The sequence below is a fragment of the Orbicella franksi genome, chromosome 14 (assembly GCF_964199315.1).
Source record: "Orbicella franksi chromosome 14, jaOrbFran1.1, whole genome shotgun sequence".
Lineage (NCBI taxonomy): Eukaryota > Metazoa > Cnidaria > Anthozoa > Scleractinia > Merulinidae > Orbicella > Orbicella franksi.
Window position 1 is genome coordinate 3,378,827 of NC_138158.1, and position 12,686 is coordinate 3,391,512.

General features: G+C 40.2%; 1 protein-coding gene across 1 annotated transcript in view; it reads right to left on the reverse strand.

Moving 5' to 3' along the window:
• LOC145467903 (uncharacterized) overlaps positions 1-11,410 on the reverse strand; it is a 28,866-nt gene extending 17,456 nt beyond the window's left edge. Inside the window, exons 1-3 of the mRNA XM_081451530.1 lie at positions 11,183-11,410; positions 6,173-7,056; positions 3,047-3,568 (exon numbers count right to left, since the gene is read on the reverse strand). Coding sequence (XP_081307656.1) covers positions 3,047-3,568; positions 6,173-7,043 — 1,393 coding nt within the window. The 5' untranslated portion in view covers positions 7,044-7,056; positions 11,183-11,410. The remainder of the gene's footprint in view (positions 1-3,046; positions 3,569-6,172; positions 7,057-11,182) is intronic.
• Between the last annotated feature and the right edge of the window lie 1,276 nt (positions 11,411-12,686).

Here is a 12,686-nt window from a genome sequence, read left to right on the forward strand (position 1 = left end):
TTTTACTCGGGGCAGCAGGCCGAGTCTAGTTTTCGCCGGCGTCCTGGGTTTTTTTTCTATTTCGTGTCACGATTGGGCCACCCATGCAAAGTAGGAATATATTTGACCTCAGGGGGTAGCAGAAAGGCGAAGTTTAGCATTAGACTATTTTAACCAAACAAACAAAATGCCCTTGTCTTGAGGCTTGTGTTGAACGATCTTTTTGTTGATGCGAGTGTTTCATTAGTTGCTGTTACAATTGACTTCAATAAATTAACAATAAAATTCTTGTTGGGTTTAGAATGACCCGAGTTAAAGCTGTTGGCAGCTTCTTGTTCTATGTAATACTTCTACAGAGTCGCTCATAGCAGGGTTCTCCCGAAAATTTGAAGTAGAGGGAGAATATCTTTGAGTAGGCGACGGACAATGCCGATAAAAAGATGTGGAGTGGTTTTATCGGAGCCACGTGGAGGGGAGTGGGTGGGGGGGGGGGGAGCGACCGCAACCTTTTATTGGGGGGTCCGGGTGTCTCCCCGGGAAAATTTTGAAATTGGGGTTCTATAAAGTGCATTTCAGTGTATTTTAAGCAATCATGGTTTTGTTCTTTTGTTAAAGAAAAGCAATTTTACCGAGAAAAACATAGATGTAATGTAATGTGTTAGTTAAGGTGATTCCTCACATTTGCATTGCGCATCCTTACTGCGCATAATTTATGGCGTCATTAGCGCGCGTTCGTGCACGCGCACATTGAAAACATGGCGGATTTGCCTTAATATTGCGTTCTGTCAGTTGAAAAATGGCTATAGCTCACTAACGAGCTCGGGCACCCCAAATTTTTTTCCAGTCATTTTAATCAACTAATAATTAGCCTTGCGTGAGAAAAGACTGATCTGATTTCTATTGTTGAAAATTGAATAAATAAGGAAAATAGCAGCTGCACTGTAGTCTTTTCTATTTTGCAGTTTGATAGCCGTGGCAAGCAATTTGGTTCCAATATTTTAACAAGGATTCAGCTGTCTGTCAAATCAAACTTAAAAAGTTTATTTGTGTCCGACACAAGTGTTGACTGTAGTTTGAGGCGTGTTTTGATGAGTCTGGGCTCACAAAGAGTTTACAATAACTTGGAATGCGTTCTTGTAATAAGCATTAAATAGTGCTAAAATGGGACATTTTTAATGCCTCACTGCTCCTTAACGAGCATGGGCACCCCCCTTTTTTATTTTATAATTAAAGTTCTCATATGATGAATATTCAGTGGACAAAGTTTGAACAAAAATCTATTGGCAGTTTTATTTCAGGGGAGTTACCTTAAACAGGTTAATCATAGTCATCCGTATCAAATTCGAAAAAAAAATATCAAAAACGTCAAAAACGTTCTCATTTTGTGGTCAATCACGTGTGTAAAAACAGACGAGAAAGCCAAACGAGAAAAGAGTTTTGCTGGCATTGAAGACACTAGATTGACGTTTGACATTTCTTTTGTTAAAAGACAAGTTTTGAGTGGCTTTAACACAGTTCTAGGGGTGGAATTCATTGAACGTGATGAAGCTTGTGATTGGTAACCGTTGCAAGCGGAAGCCTGTAATACTTGGTGAAGTTTCCCGCGGATTTAAGTTCAGAATTTTTTCTGATTAAGCGTGCGGACCATCATCAACGTTTTGAACCTTTGCGGTAGTTTGGGTTTTTCGTTCATGATTTCAAAAGTGATAAAATTTATACAATGAAACTTAAACTTGGCATATTTTGCAAATGTTTCGCTTTATAATGAAGCCTTGAAATAGTGCATGTATTTATTCATACTTCCCTGCTCGATAAGCTCGCCCGTTTTATATCTCACTTTCAATATTTACAAAAACATCTTACAGCTGCCGAGTTTAAAGATTGTGTAAGATCTTGCAAAGTTTGTTTCTTTTGAAGAAAGAAATTTTTGCAGTTATTTGTTCTCGAAAATCCTCCATGTGCGAGCCAAGCACTGGGTTGCATGTCGTTGTGTTTAAAGAACTAATTAAATTACGCGTACATTCACTGGAGATAAAAGAACTCATTTTAATTATATTTTTGAAAGAAAACAACTTATGACCTTCGTTTGTGCCATTTCTATTTTCGTTTCAATTTATCCCAGGTACTGAACAGCGATTGCTGGGTTTTTTGCTTCATTTTCAGAGGAAAAACTGAGCTTTAACTTAACCCCGGCTGTCAAATATTGTTGTTGAGAAAAATATTGTTGTTGAGAAAATTAGAGCTATTGTTTTTATGCTTAATTTTATAGACGGTCGGCTCACATTGTTACAAATAATTTTTTTTCATAATTTATTTACTATGAGTAGCCGGCGCGCCAAGGAGAACTCTGTCATAGTGCACTAGAATGGTTATGAAGATAGCGGCTGTATTCTGAACGAGAAGCAAATACTTTTTCGCGATTCCTCGTACCTTAATTTAACGTTCCAACGAATCGAACCATCGGAGTCTTGTAGACCTTTCAGAATGGCGATTTGCTCCTCCTCTTGGCTCTGGTTTTAAGTAACGCGTTTTGATACCCTCGTCCGTTATTTTTGACAAATTTGCGGATACGAGGACGCCCTTTCCGTTTGTAAGCCAGCTGCTTCGTTTCGTCGAAATTGGCCTTTAGGCTCGAGTCTTTCTCGGCAAAACGTGGGCCAGTAAACACAACAAATGCTTTTCTAAGAGGAGGAGGGATGGCTGTCAAATAATTATGAACGACGAGCTCCCATTTTTGTGTGAAGATAACTTGATTTTATCAACTGGGTTGATAATGTCAATTGGCCACCGTAAAGAGATTCGAAAGCTGACGTTTCGAACGTTAGCCCTTCGTCGGAGCGAATCGAGGCATTGTGTGGGTTGTGTGTGTGGTTTATATACAGAAAGATGGAGCTACGCTATTGGTAAAGCTATCAATCTATCTAAACAACAACAGGCCACCAAGTCTCCCATCCCTGTTCCCCGTTCATTCATTTACTTAATGAGGAATCAAGCATCCCCTTCATACGCTTTAGGAAAAGAAATAGAAAACAGTCTACATGTAAATACACTAAGCTTCTAAACTCACCTGAATGCTGCAGCAAATACTCTCGACAAGCCCTGTAGTCCTCCTCTAAAATGGTTGTTGTGAGCTTCACTTCAATGACGCCAACTTCCTTTAGAACCTCCTCTGTCACAAGGAATTTTTGCACCATTTCATTCAGAACACCATTGCAATAATCGTACCACAATTCGTCAAGTATTTCCAGAGAGCGACACTCGACTGTGATGATCAAACTCCCTGAATGAGTATCCACAATCAAGACGTTTCGTACTTCTTGCAAGTAATAAACCAAGCCATTTAATTCCTCTGGTTTGGATGGGTCAATTGTTTCCAAGTATTTTGAGGCCGCGAGGTTTAGAATTTGCTGCGCTGTGGGAAACCTAGGGTCTGCCTTTCGCATATGTGATGTGATAGGTATCATGCTCATTCCTTGGACCGGTAGCCCTGGTTCTTGTTCCTGTGAGGCCACTTCTATGTCTGAAGTCGATCCTCCTTGTGGACCAGGACCTGAGATTGTTTCGCAATCAATTTGCAGTCGAACACGAGCTGTTGGTGAATAACATGGTAAATAATCTGCCTTTCAACAAGACGCGAAAGCTGAAAATACTGGAAATAACATCGAATACCTTGGCAAGTCCTTTAACAGTGGTTGGTATTATCCCACCCTCTTCGCTTAGAAGGCCAGCAACGGTTTCTATTTAAACAATAGAGTGTTCCTGTCGAGGAACTATGGGCTGATAGTTGCCCCGCGCAAATGTGATGTTCTTAAAACAATTATTTGCCCAAAAAGCGAAGCTTCGAGGGCAAATATGATAGTTTTAAGAACATCAAATTTCCATGGGGCAACTATCAGACCGATATTTCCGAGACATAAACACTCATTTGTCTTTATTATTTCACTCGGAACTATCGGTCTGATAGTTGCCCCTTGGAAATTTAATGTTCTTAAAAGTAATCTATTTGTTTTTAAGAACATCAAATTTCCGCGGGGCGACTATCAGCCGATAGTTCCTCGACAGAAACACTCTATTTAACAATTAGATTATGAGCTCGAGATTTCTATGAGGTGATAGCTGATGTGGCCGAAGGCCGCATCAACTATCATCTCATTGAAATCGAGAGCGAATAATCTAATTGTTTTAGTAGAATTATTACTATAATTTACTTCAAATAACGGTTTCTAATTATTTCTTGACGTATTATTAAACTTTGCGCCTGAAAAAGATCGCTCGGATTGAATTGTCATTGAAAATTGAAGTTGTGTGCAGGCGCGCATCAGTTTTTTCAATAATTTTAACTTTTTTAAATGTCAAGAAACCGTAAATGTCGTTCGTTTAGACTTCTCAGGAATTTAATTATCCATTTGCATCAAAATTTTCCTCCAAAACTTTGGAAAAACGAAAAAAACGTCGCCACTTCCTAGACGACCTCCAGCCACTGCACACTAATGGCTGATAGTGTTCAATGGCTCAGCCAATCAGATTACAGCATTTGCATTAGTATACTAGTAGAATTCTACTAATTTTTAATTAGTGTGCAGTCGCGGCTAGACTAGAGGTAGTCTACGAAATGGCGATACTTTTTCGTTTTTCCAAAGTTTTAACGGAACATGTTGATGCTAATGGCTAATTAAATTCCTGAGAATTCTAAAAGAAGGATATTAACCGTTTCTTGACTTGAAAAAAAAAAAAACTTATACACAACTACAATTTCAAATGAGAATTCAATCCGAGCGACCTTTCTAAGGCGCGAAGTTTATACGTCGAGAAGTTCGCATAGCGAGCGAGCAGCAACATAATCAGGATTTAAGAAAAATATATAGAAGGAGTTACGAATTCTCGAATACATCACTCTTTACCAGAATGTATTGCATTTAACCAGAATGCACTGCGTCACTTTTTACCAGAGTTCATTGCGCCATGAACAATACGAGGATGTCACGACAGATGTCAGACCGTGGAGCCGTCGTCCTTTTTCGCGTGAATTTTAGTGGTTTTTGTTTTGCTCTGATTTACCTGTAAAACGATGTTAAGGAGATCGTGCTTGACTTTCACAACTCTTGCTTTTGTTCTTAATGCAGCGTGTGAGAGTTTGTAAATCTGGACGATTAATTGTGACATCTTAATTTTAAACTTAATATGTCATTTCTTAGCAGTCTCGCCTCCTTGGTGAAGAGATATCGTCGTTACTAAAGTTTGTAGAATAATTAAAACAAACGAAAACCGTAAAACACGCTAATTTCATACATGATACGATCTACTAGTCCTTTTCATCCAAACATGAATTTAAGCCAAAGCTTTAACATTTTCACACATCGAGATAGACGCGTCCTCGACACAGTCTGTCACCATTCTAGAGACATTCAATGCGTACCAGTACAGAATTTATAAGTAAGATTTCTGCTCCTACAATTTCCACATCTTTCGATTTTCGCGATCTGGTAAAGAGGAGGTTGATGTGTATCGTTTTATGCCCAAACATAGTTCAGATCATTATGTACTTTTTTGTCACTATCCCTTGTCACACATCGCCATCGATACGTCATCATCCATGAAGTAGATACATACAAGGACGGATTTTAAGTTCCACACTACTTTAAGAAATAAAAGTTAATGTCTTGGAACGCAATTACTGCGTAAAATATGTCATTATCTAAACTCTTTATCTTAAATTCTTTATCTAAATTCTCCTCACAGACAATTCGAAAACGCCAAGAAGCGGAGTCATTTTGTTAACAAGGGCAGACTGTTACGCTACTCAATATCTATCACAGAATAGATGGTGAGTAGCGTAGCCAATCAGAGAACAGCATTCGTGATAGAACGCTAGTAGATTTATACTAAAACTCGATAGAAACACAGTACTTGTTTTCTATTTCTTTAAGACTCTTAAAACAAACTGTGAACGGTGATATTCACCACCGTTGTCTGCATTGTTTCAGTTAAGTGTTATTTTAAGTAGTGTTATGACTTCCGGACCAATAACGATCTTACCTTACGGCCTCATTGACAACAGAACACCAATCTATATAGTAACGAGCTTAAGCCACACAAATGATACATGGAGAGCAATGTCCTTCCAGAGAAAATTTCACGTACACTGAAGTACAAAGTTATATTTTAGTACGTCTACTAATAAGAAGCCACTAACCTGCCGTTGTTTGAGAAACACCAACGAAGGAGCTGAGCCTGTCCATGGATTGACGCATCTCTCCCAGTTGATCTTTGATATCCTGGGCTTCCTCTCTAACTGTTGTTTCTAAGCCCCCAACTTTCTCTTCTAGTAGCTGTGTATTATCTTCTATCCCTCGATCGACAACTTTCAAACTAGTCTCCAAACGTTCCATGCTATCTTGCATTTCTTTAGTTGTAGACTTCAGCTCCGCTATGAATTCCTTTACTTCTATATCGTTTCTGTACCACTCCCGCAGTTCCTGGGCATTTCTTTCATCCTCTGCTGTAAGGGGATTCCTCAAAAAGTCCAAAATGGCCATTTGCCATCTACGTTTCTTTGATGGACTGATCTGACCCGCAATTCTAACAAGAGCCTCGCTGAGATCTTGCCAAAGTGGTAGAAACTCGTCATCTGTAATTTCCATGCTTTGGTTTACGTGACCGTACACCGTGTTTCGGTAATATTTAATTCTTGCCAAATCTGCAGCTAAACTGTGATCTGTACTTGTTGGCAAGGCATCCCATCCTGTGGTAGGAGGGGTGAGATTGCATATTGTCCTTAGCAACCTGAACAGCAAGGTAACGTCAAAATCTGCCGATTTGCCATACACCCCTGGGGAAGGGTACAGACAGTCCCACTGTGGCTTGGTAAGCTTTGCTGATCTGAGTTGTTTCTCTGTGGCTGGATTTTTCAGTATTGCGGGAAGATTGCTTGGTGGAAAAATCAAATCAAAAATCTCTCTCAGTAGTGTAGTCCCTCCGCTTATCAACAGTCGTGAAATACGTTGAAGATTTTCCTTTCGTTTTGTCGAACGCAGCACCTCATCTGGGTCTGGGGCGGTGGCCATATTGTACTTCAGTCTGAAGCCAAAATGTCAAGTTTTAGTTTTAGTTAGTAAGCTAACCATATCACTAGGCCACTGCACGCGCCTCCACCTTTTGTCGAGTTAAAATTGTAATGTAAGTCACACAGGGAAAAAACGCAATGACAAACACAATATTTGATCATATCTATTTTTAGAAAATGAAAAGAGCCAATCATTAACAGCCCACTTTAATAATTAAGCTTCGATCCTTTCACCATTTCACCTTACAGACTTCATGTATCGTGTTATTTCCATTATTATACATTGAACTCACTACCTCTTTTCGGATTGGCCGAAAGCGTACCGTGAATTTTCGAAATCAGCGCCTGTGACGTCATAACTGCAGATTATACAATAATCATGTCAAGGACACTCAAGGTCACGGCTAATCATGTCATGTATGACCGCGGTGCATGATTTCTAAGGGTAGTCATGTCAAAGTCGCGCGCTTTGTGTTGCTTGCCGCAGTAAAGAGGCAAAAACATGACTTCCAATTTTTTTTCCGTTCAATGTATAATAAAACAATTATTGGATTCGGTTTTTGTGATATCCAGAATAATCAAGGTTTCGGTAAGAGTTATCAGTCTCAGCCTTCGGCTTCGGCTGATAACCCCTACCTCGACCTTGATTATTCTGGATATCACAAAAACCTCATCCAATAATTGTTTATTATCGAGTGCTAACCGTAAACAGGGTTATTCAGGCTAATTGTAGTGAAAGTCTACACTCCGGTCAGCCTGAATATCACTCCGGTTAGACTGCATATCACTTCGGTCAGCCTGAATATCTTTCAGGTTAGCCTAAATGATACTCTGGTTAGTCTGTTTACAGTTTAATAGCTCTCAATGATGGAAATGGTAACACAATCTCCATTTTACCCCCGATCCGCAGTCTGCGGTCCGCAGTCTTCGTTTTACACTGACCGGATCCTTTACATGTAAAAGTCAAATTCCTTAAATTTGTGTACGTGTCAGACCGTCAAATCCAGTCAAACGAAAATCGCTCAAATGACACACAAAAACCTAGGCGAAAGAACGACAGCAAGACAATATCTGAAACGTACTTGAAGCTTTCAAAGGAAAAACAGAAAGAGTTTTCAGATTTTGTTATCGAATTTTCAGTCCATACAAATAACCCCTACACATCTGTATACAAACTCTTAATATCAAGGACAATAATAAGGCACTATGGCGATAAGGTGTAAACGTGAATGTTTGTATTAATTTCAATAAATTGATTAGCCTTGCAGGAAGGGGGGATGGGTAGAATGAGGTAGGTACTCGTGAACACTACGTAAAACGTATTATATCTGCGTTACTTGTTTGATAACTTCATAAAGCTATATATTTGTTTCAGAAAACCCCTTACTCTCCTTGTGGTACTTTTCTCTTTTAAACAAAACCAATATTCGTTTAGTCCGTCGTGCGTGACGCGAAAGAAAACCGCGAGAAAAAAATGGCCGTGCGAAATCCTGGGGGCGAGGAGCGCGCGAAAGGAGGGACTACCGCCTAAGCCAGAGAGTTTGACCTTTCACGGCCGAGTGTTATTTCGGTGTAGGATCTCTCATCTTGACAGAGTTTCAACCGAGAATTTACATTATGTATTTGACATGGGGATCATTCAACTGCGGTGAAATGTTTGCCGATAGCAGCGGAAAGTTTCAGGTGAATGTCCGGTTTCAAGACAATCTTTCAAATGGACGGCAGGAAGGCCAAGCCCCGGGGAGGGGGGTGGGTACTCCCTTGTCTGAGCTATATAGGTATGTGCGGCCCCAAAAGGGTATGGTTTTTCAGTCGTTTTGGTCATAAACAGGGTATCGATTTTAGCCTATTTTGGCCATTTTGGTCATAAATAGGGTATGGTTTTTGCACTCTAGCCTTGATATGGGTATGTTTTTAAGAAGAAGTCACTTTTTCATCATTATCGAAAAGAAAAGTAACAAAAGCCCTTCACAAATTATGTTTACGGTAACTTAACATTGGTCTGAACTAGGCGGAAACTTTTTATAACGCAGGTCTGAAACAGGGTTTTGATTTAATGGTCAGGTCTTAAATAGGGTATCGAATATTTGGTCAGGTCATAAAGAGGGAAGGGAATATCGCAGATTTTGGTCATAAATTGGGTAAGGGTTTTGGGAAGCGGGCCGCATACCACCACCCAACTTTTCTGGGAGTACCCTCCCTCCCGGGGGGGCAAAGCTCAGTGAATTTATATTCGCTGACTTGGACGATGCTGTTGGGTTGGAGGCGGAAAGCTTTGCCAAACAAAACGCTTGATAAATTTACATCTTTCCAAAGTCTGTTGGCAGATTTGCAAGAGCATCACGGCTTGCGCGATTCCAACGCTTCGATTTGCTGTGGTACCGCTTCGAATTTGCTTCGGTTCCAAAACATTCCTGCAAGACGTCAAAGCAAGAAATGTGTCTTTCGTGCCCAGTATAATAGTCGATGAGTAATCGATGGGTCATCGATGAGTAACAATTGACTTCAATAAGTTAATAATAAAATTTTTGTTGGGTTTAGAATGGCCCGAATTAAAGCTGTTTGTAGCTTCCTGTTTATTTTTCATGTCACGATTGGGCCACCCGTGCACAGTACGAATATATTTGACCTCAGGGGGGTAGTAGAAAGGCGAAGTTTAGCATTAGACCATTTTTAATTAACCAAACAAACAAAATGGCGTCCGGAAGGCTCTCTCAAGATGTTTCATGCCTACAATGTTTCCTACTTTGACGATTAGAAGACACCCTTATGGGACTCGAAATGGGATGAAATAAATCTAAAGAATGTTCCGGCGCGGAAAAAAGGGGACATTGAGCTCTTAAGTAACGAACCGTTCTTAAAAGTCTCAAGTGCAGCCGCATTGATTGCCTCGAAATTTAACCCGAACTACAGATTTCAAACAGCATTAAAACGGAGTGTTAAGACATGCGAGAGTCACAGCGGCTGGTAAATGTTATTTTTTGTTGATTTGTTTTATCATTTGAATTACACGCTGGCAAAAGCTGTATGATTTCGCTCGATCGATTTGCAATGAGTGATAAATGTTACATGTTAATTGTCGAACTGATTTGATAATTTCACCATACAAGGTCGTATAATTTCGATCGCTTAAGCCCAGTTTAGACGTCGTGCTTCTGCCGTGCCGAACTAAATTGCAATTTGGTTCGACTGTAGCACGACAGGAAATCAACTCTGATTCAGACGGTCGTGCCAGAGTCGAATCAAATCCAGGGTTTACTGAAGCCTCATAACAATTCTCCTCCTAACTCCCCGAGGGAACGAAATCTCGCCAAAACACATTGACATAATTTATGAATTTAGTTTGGCGCGACAGCAGCACGACGTTTGAATCGCTGCCGTGCCAGAGTCGTGTAGCACGGCAGAGCTTGTCGAACTTAATTGCTTGCCGAACTTAATTCAAAAGTTTGATTCAGACGCCGTGCTTCTGCCGTGCTTTTGTCGAACTTAATTCCTGAATTTAGTTCGGCACGGCAGAAGCACGACGTCTGAACTGGGCCTAAGGCCCAAACGTCGTGCTTCTGTCGCGCCAAACTAAATTCATAAATTATGTCAATGTGTTTTGGCGAGATTTCGTTCCCTCGGGGAGTTAGGAGGAGAATTGTTACGAGGCTTCAGTAAACCCTGGATTTGATTCGACTCTGGCACGACGTCTGAATCAGAGTTGATTTCCTGCCGTGCTACAGTCGAACCAAATTGCAATTTAGTTCGGTACGGCAGAAGCACGACGTCTGAACTGGGCCTTAATCGTTAAATTCAATAGCATCGCAGTTCAGTTCAAAAGCTTTTTTTTTCGAGACGATTGCTGTATGATTGGATGTATATGTTTTTAGTTTTGTGTAAAATCACAGCGAGATGTAAGTCAGATTGACAGTAGCTCGAGAAAGCTAGTATCTCTGAGTAAAACAATGCAACAATATAAAAAATATAAAAATCTACACTGTAATATTGTGAATAGCGCGGTTAAAAGGAATAAGCTGTTTGTAGCTTCTTGTTCTATGTAATACTTCTACAGAGTCGCTCATAGCGCACTACATTGGTTATGAAGATAGCGGCTGTATTCTGAACGAAAAGCGAATAAGTTTTCGCGATTCCTCGTACCTTAAGTTAACGTTCCAACGAGTCGAACCATCGAAGTCTTGTAGACCTTTAAGAATGGCGATTTGCTCCTCCTCTTGGCTCTGGCTTTACGTAACACGTTTTGATACCCTCGTCCGTTATTTTTGACAAATTTGCGGATACAAGGACGCTGTTTCCGCTTCTAAATCAGCTGCTTCAGGATGTTGTTTCGTCCATTGAACCACTTTCGATATGTAAATTTCAGCTTGGCAGCGAGGCTTAGAGGACACAAACAAAGGAAACTGAATATAGATCGTTTTCACGTGACGTCATCAAATTCCAAAATCCAAAACTAAAGAGCCAGGAAAATTTTTATCCTCATAAGGCATAAGAGGATCTAAACTTATATCTGTTTTCAACTTTTAAGCTCAATAGCGTGCTTGGTTTGGAAACCAGCGCCGTTTGAAGTTCAGAGTTATGGCGGTGCGTGACATACCGCTCCGATCGCGTTTGTTGAAAAATATACACTAATCTAGTGATTTGAAGCCTTTTTAGGAGTTAAAGTGATAGGAAAAGTGCTTGTGTAAATGTTTGAAGGTTCAGTTCAGATAATCAGTCGCCTAGATAGGCAAAGTAAGTTTCAGATGTGTGCACTATGTTCCGGCCGCCATGTTGGTGGAGAACAGAGCTCCACCAACATGGCGGCTCCATACTGGGCTCTGTAAATTTGCGCAAAACATTTCGACGAATAGCTGAAGTTTGGGAAAACGCAGAGACCCAAAACTTGGAGAAGTGTCTTCTTTACTTGTCTCTCATAATATTAAAATTTCTTGACTTTATCCACTGAATAGTTTTCGATTTATTTTTTCGTTGCGTGATAGTGAAAACCATCTATACTTGTTTATTTATTTCTTTTGTTTGTGTCCTCTTGGCCTCACCATCAAGCTGAATTTCAATATATCGAGAGTGGCCGGCTTTAGACTCGAGTCTTTCTCGGAAAAACGTGGGCCAGTAGGCACAACAAATGCTTGCAATTATTTTCATCACTTATTGTTTGTTTTAGTATTTATAGAACCTAGATTTTAGACATTTTTGACTTGATTTTTTAGGGACTTTAAGCAACGACAACGAGGACGGCGACGGGAACGCCATGAGATCAGGGAAAAGCCAAAAGGCCCACTGCGCATGACTGGCGGGAAACAGGTTGACGTTCTGCGTTCGGGCCCGACGCGAGTGAATCTCATTGCGCGTTATCTGAAAACGTGAGTTTTCGCTTTCGTTTCCTCTGCTGTGTCAACGCTAAATAACCCGTGTTACTAATTTCGAGGAACTTTAATGCTTGTTTTCTCTTGTTATGCGAGATATTTCATTTTATAGAAACGTCGAGAAATCTGAAGCGAACTCAAGCCAGTCGGCGAACATTTGAGTACCGTGAAATATCTTTTTGAAAGCTTATGTAAATAAAGACAACTTACACGAATTTCAATCGAAATTTTTCCTTTCAAGAAGTACTCAAATGTCAAATGGCTCATTATGGTGAAATTCT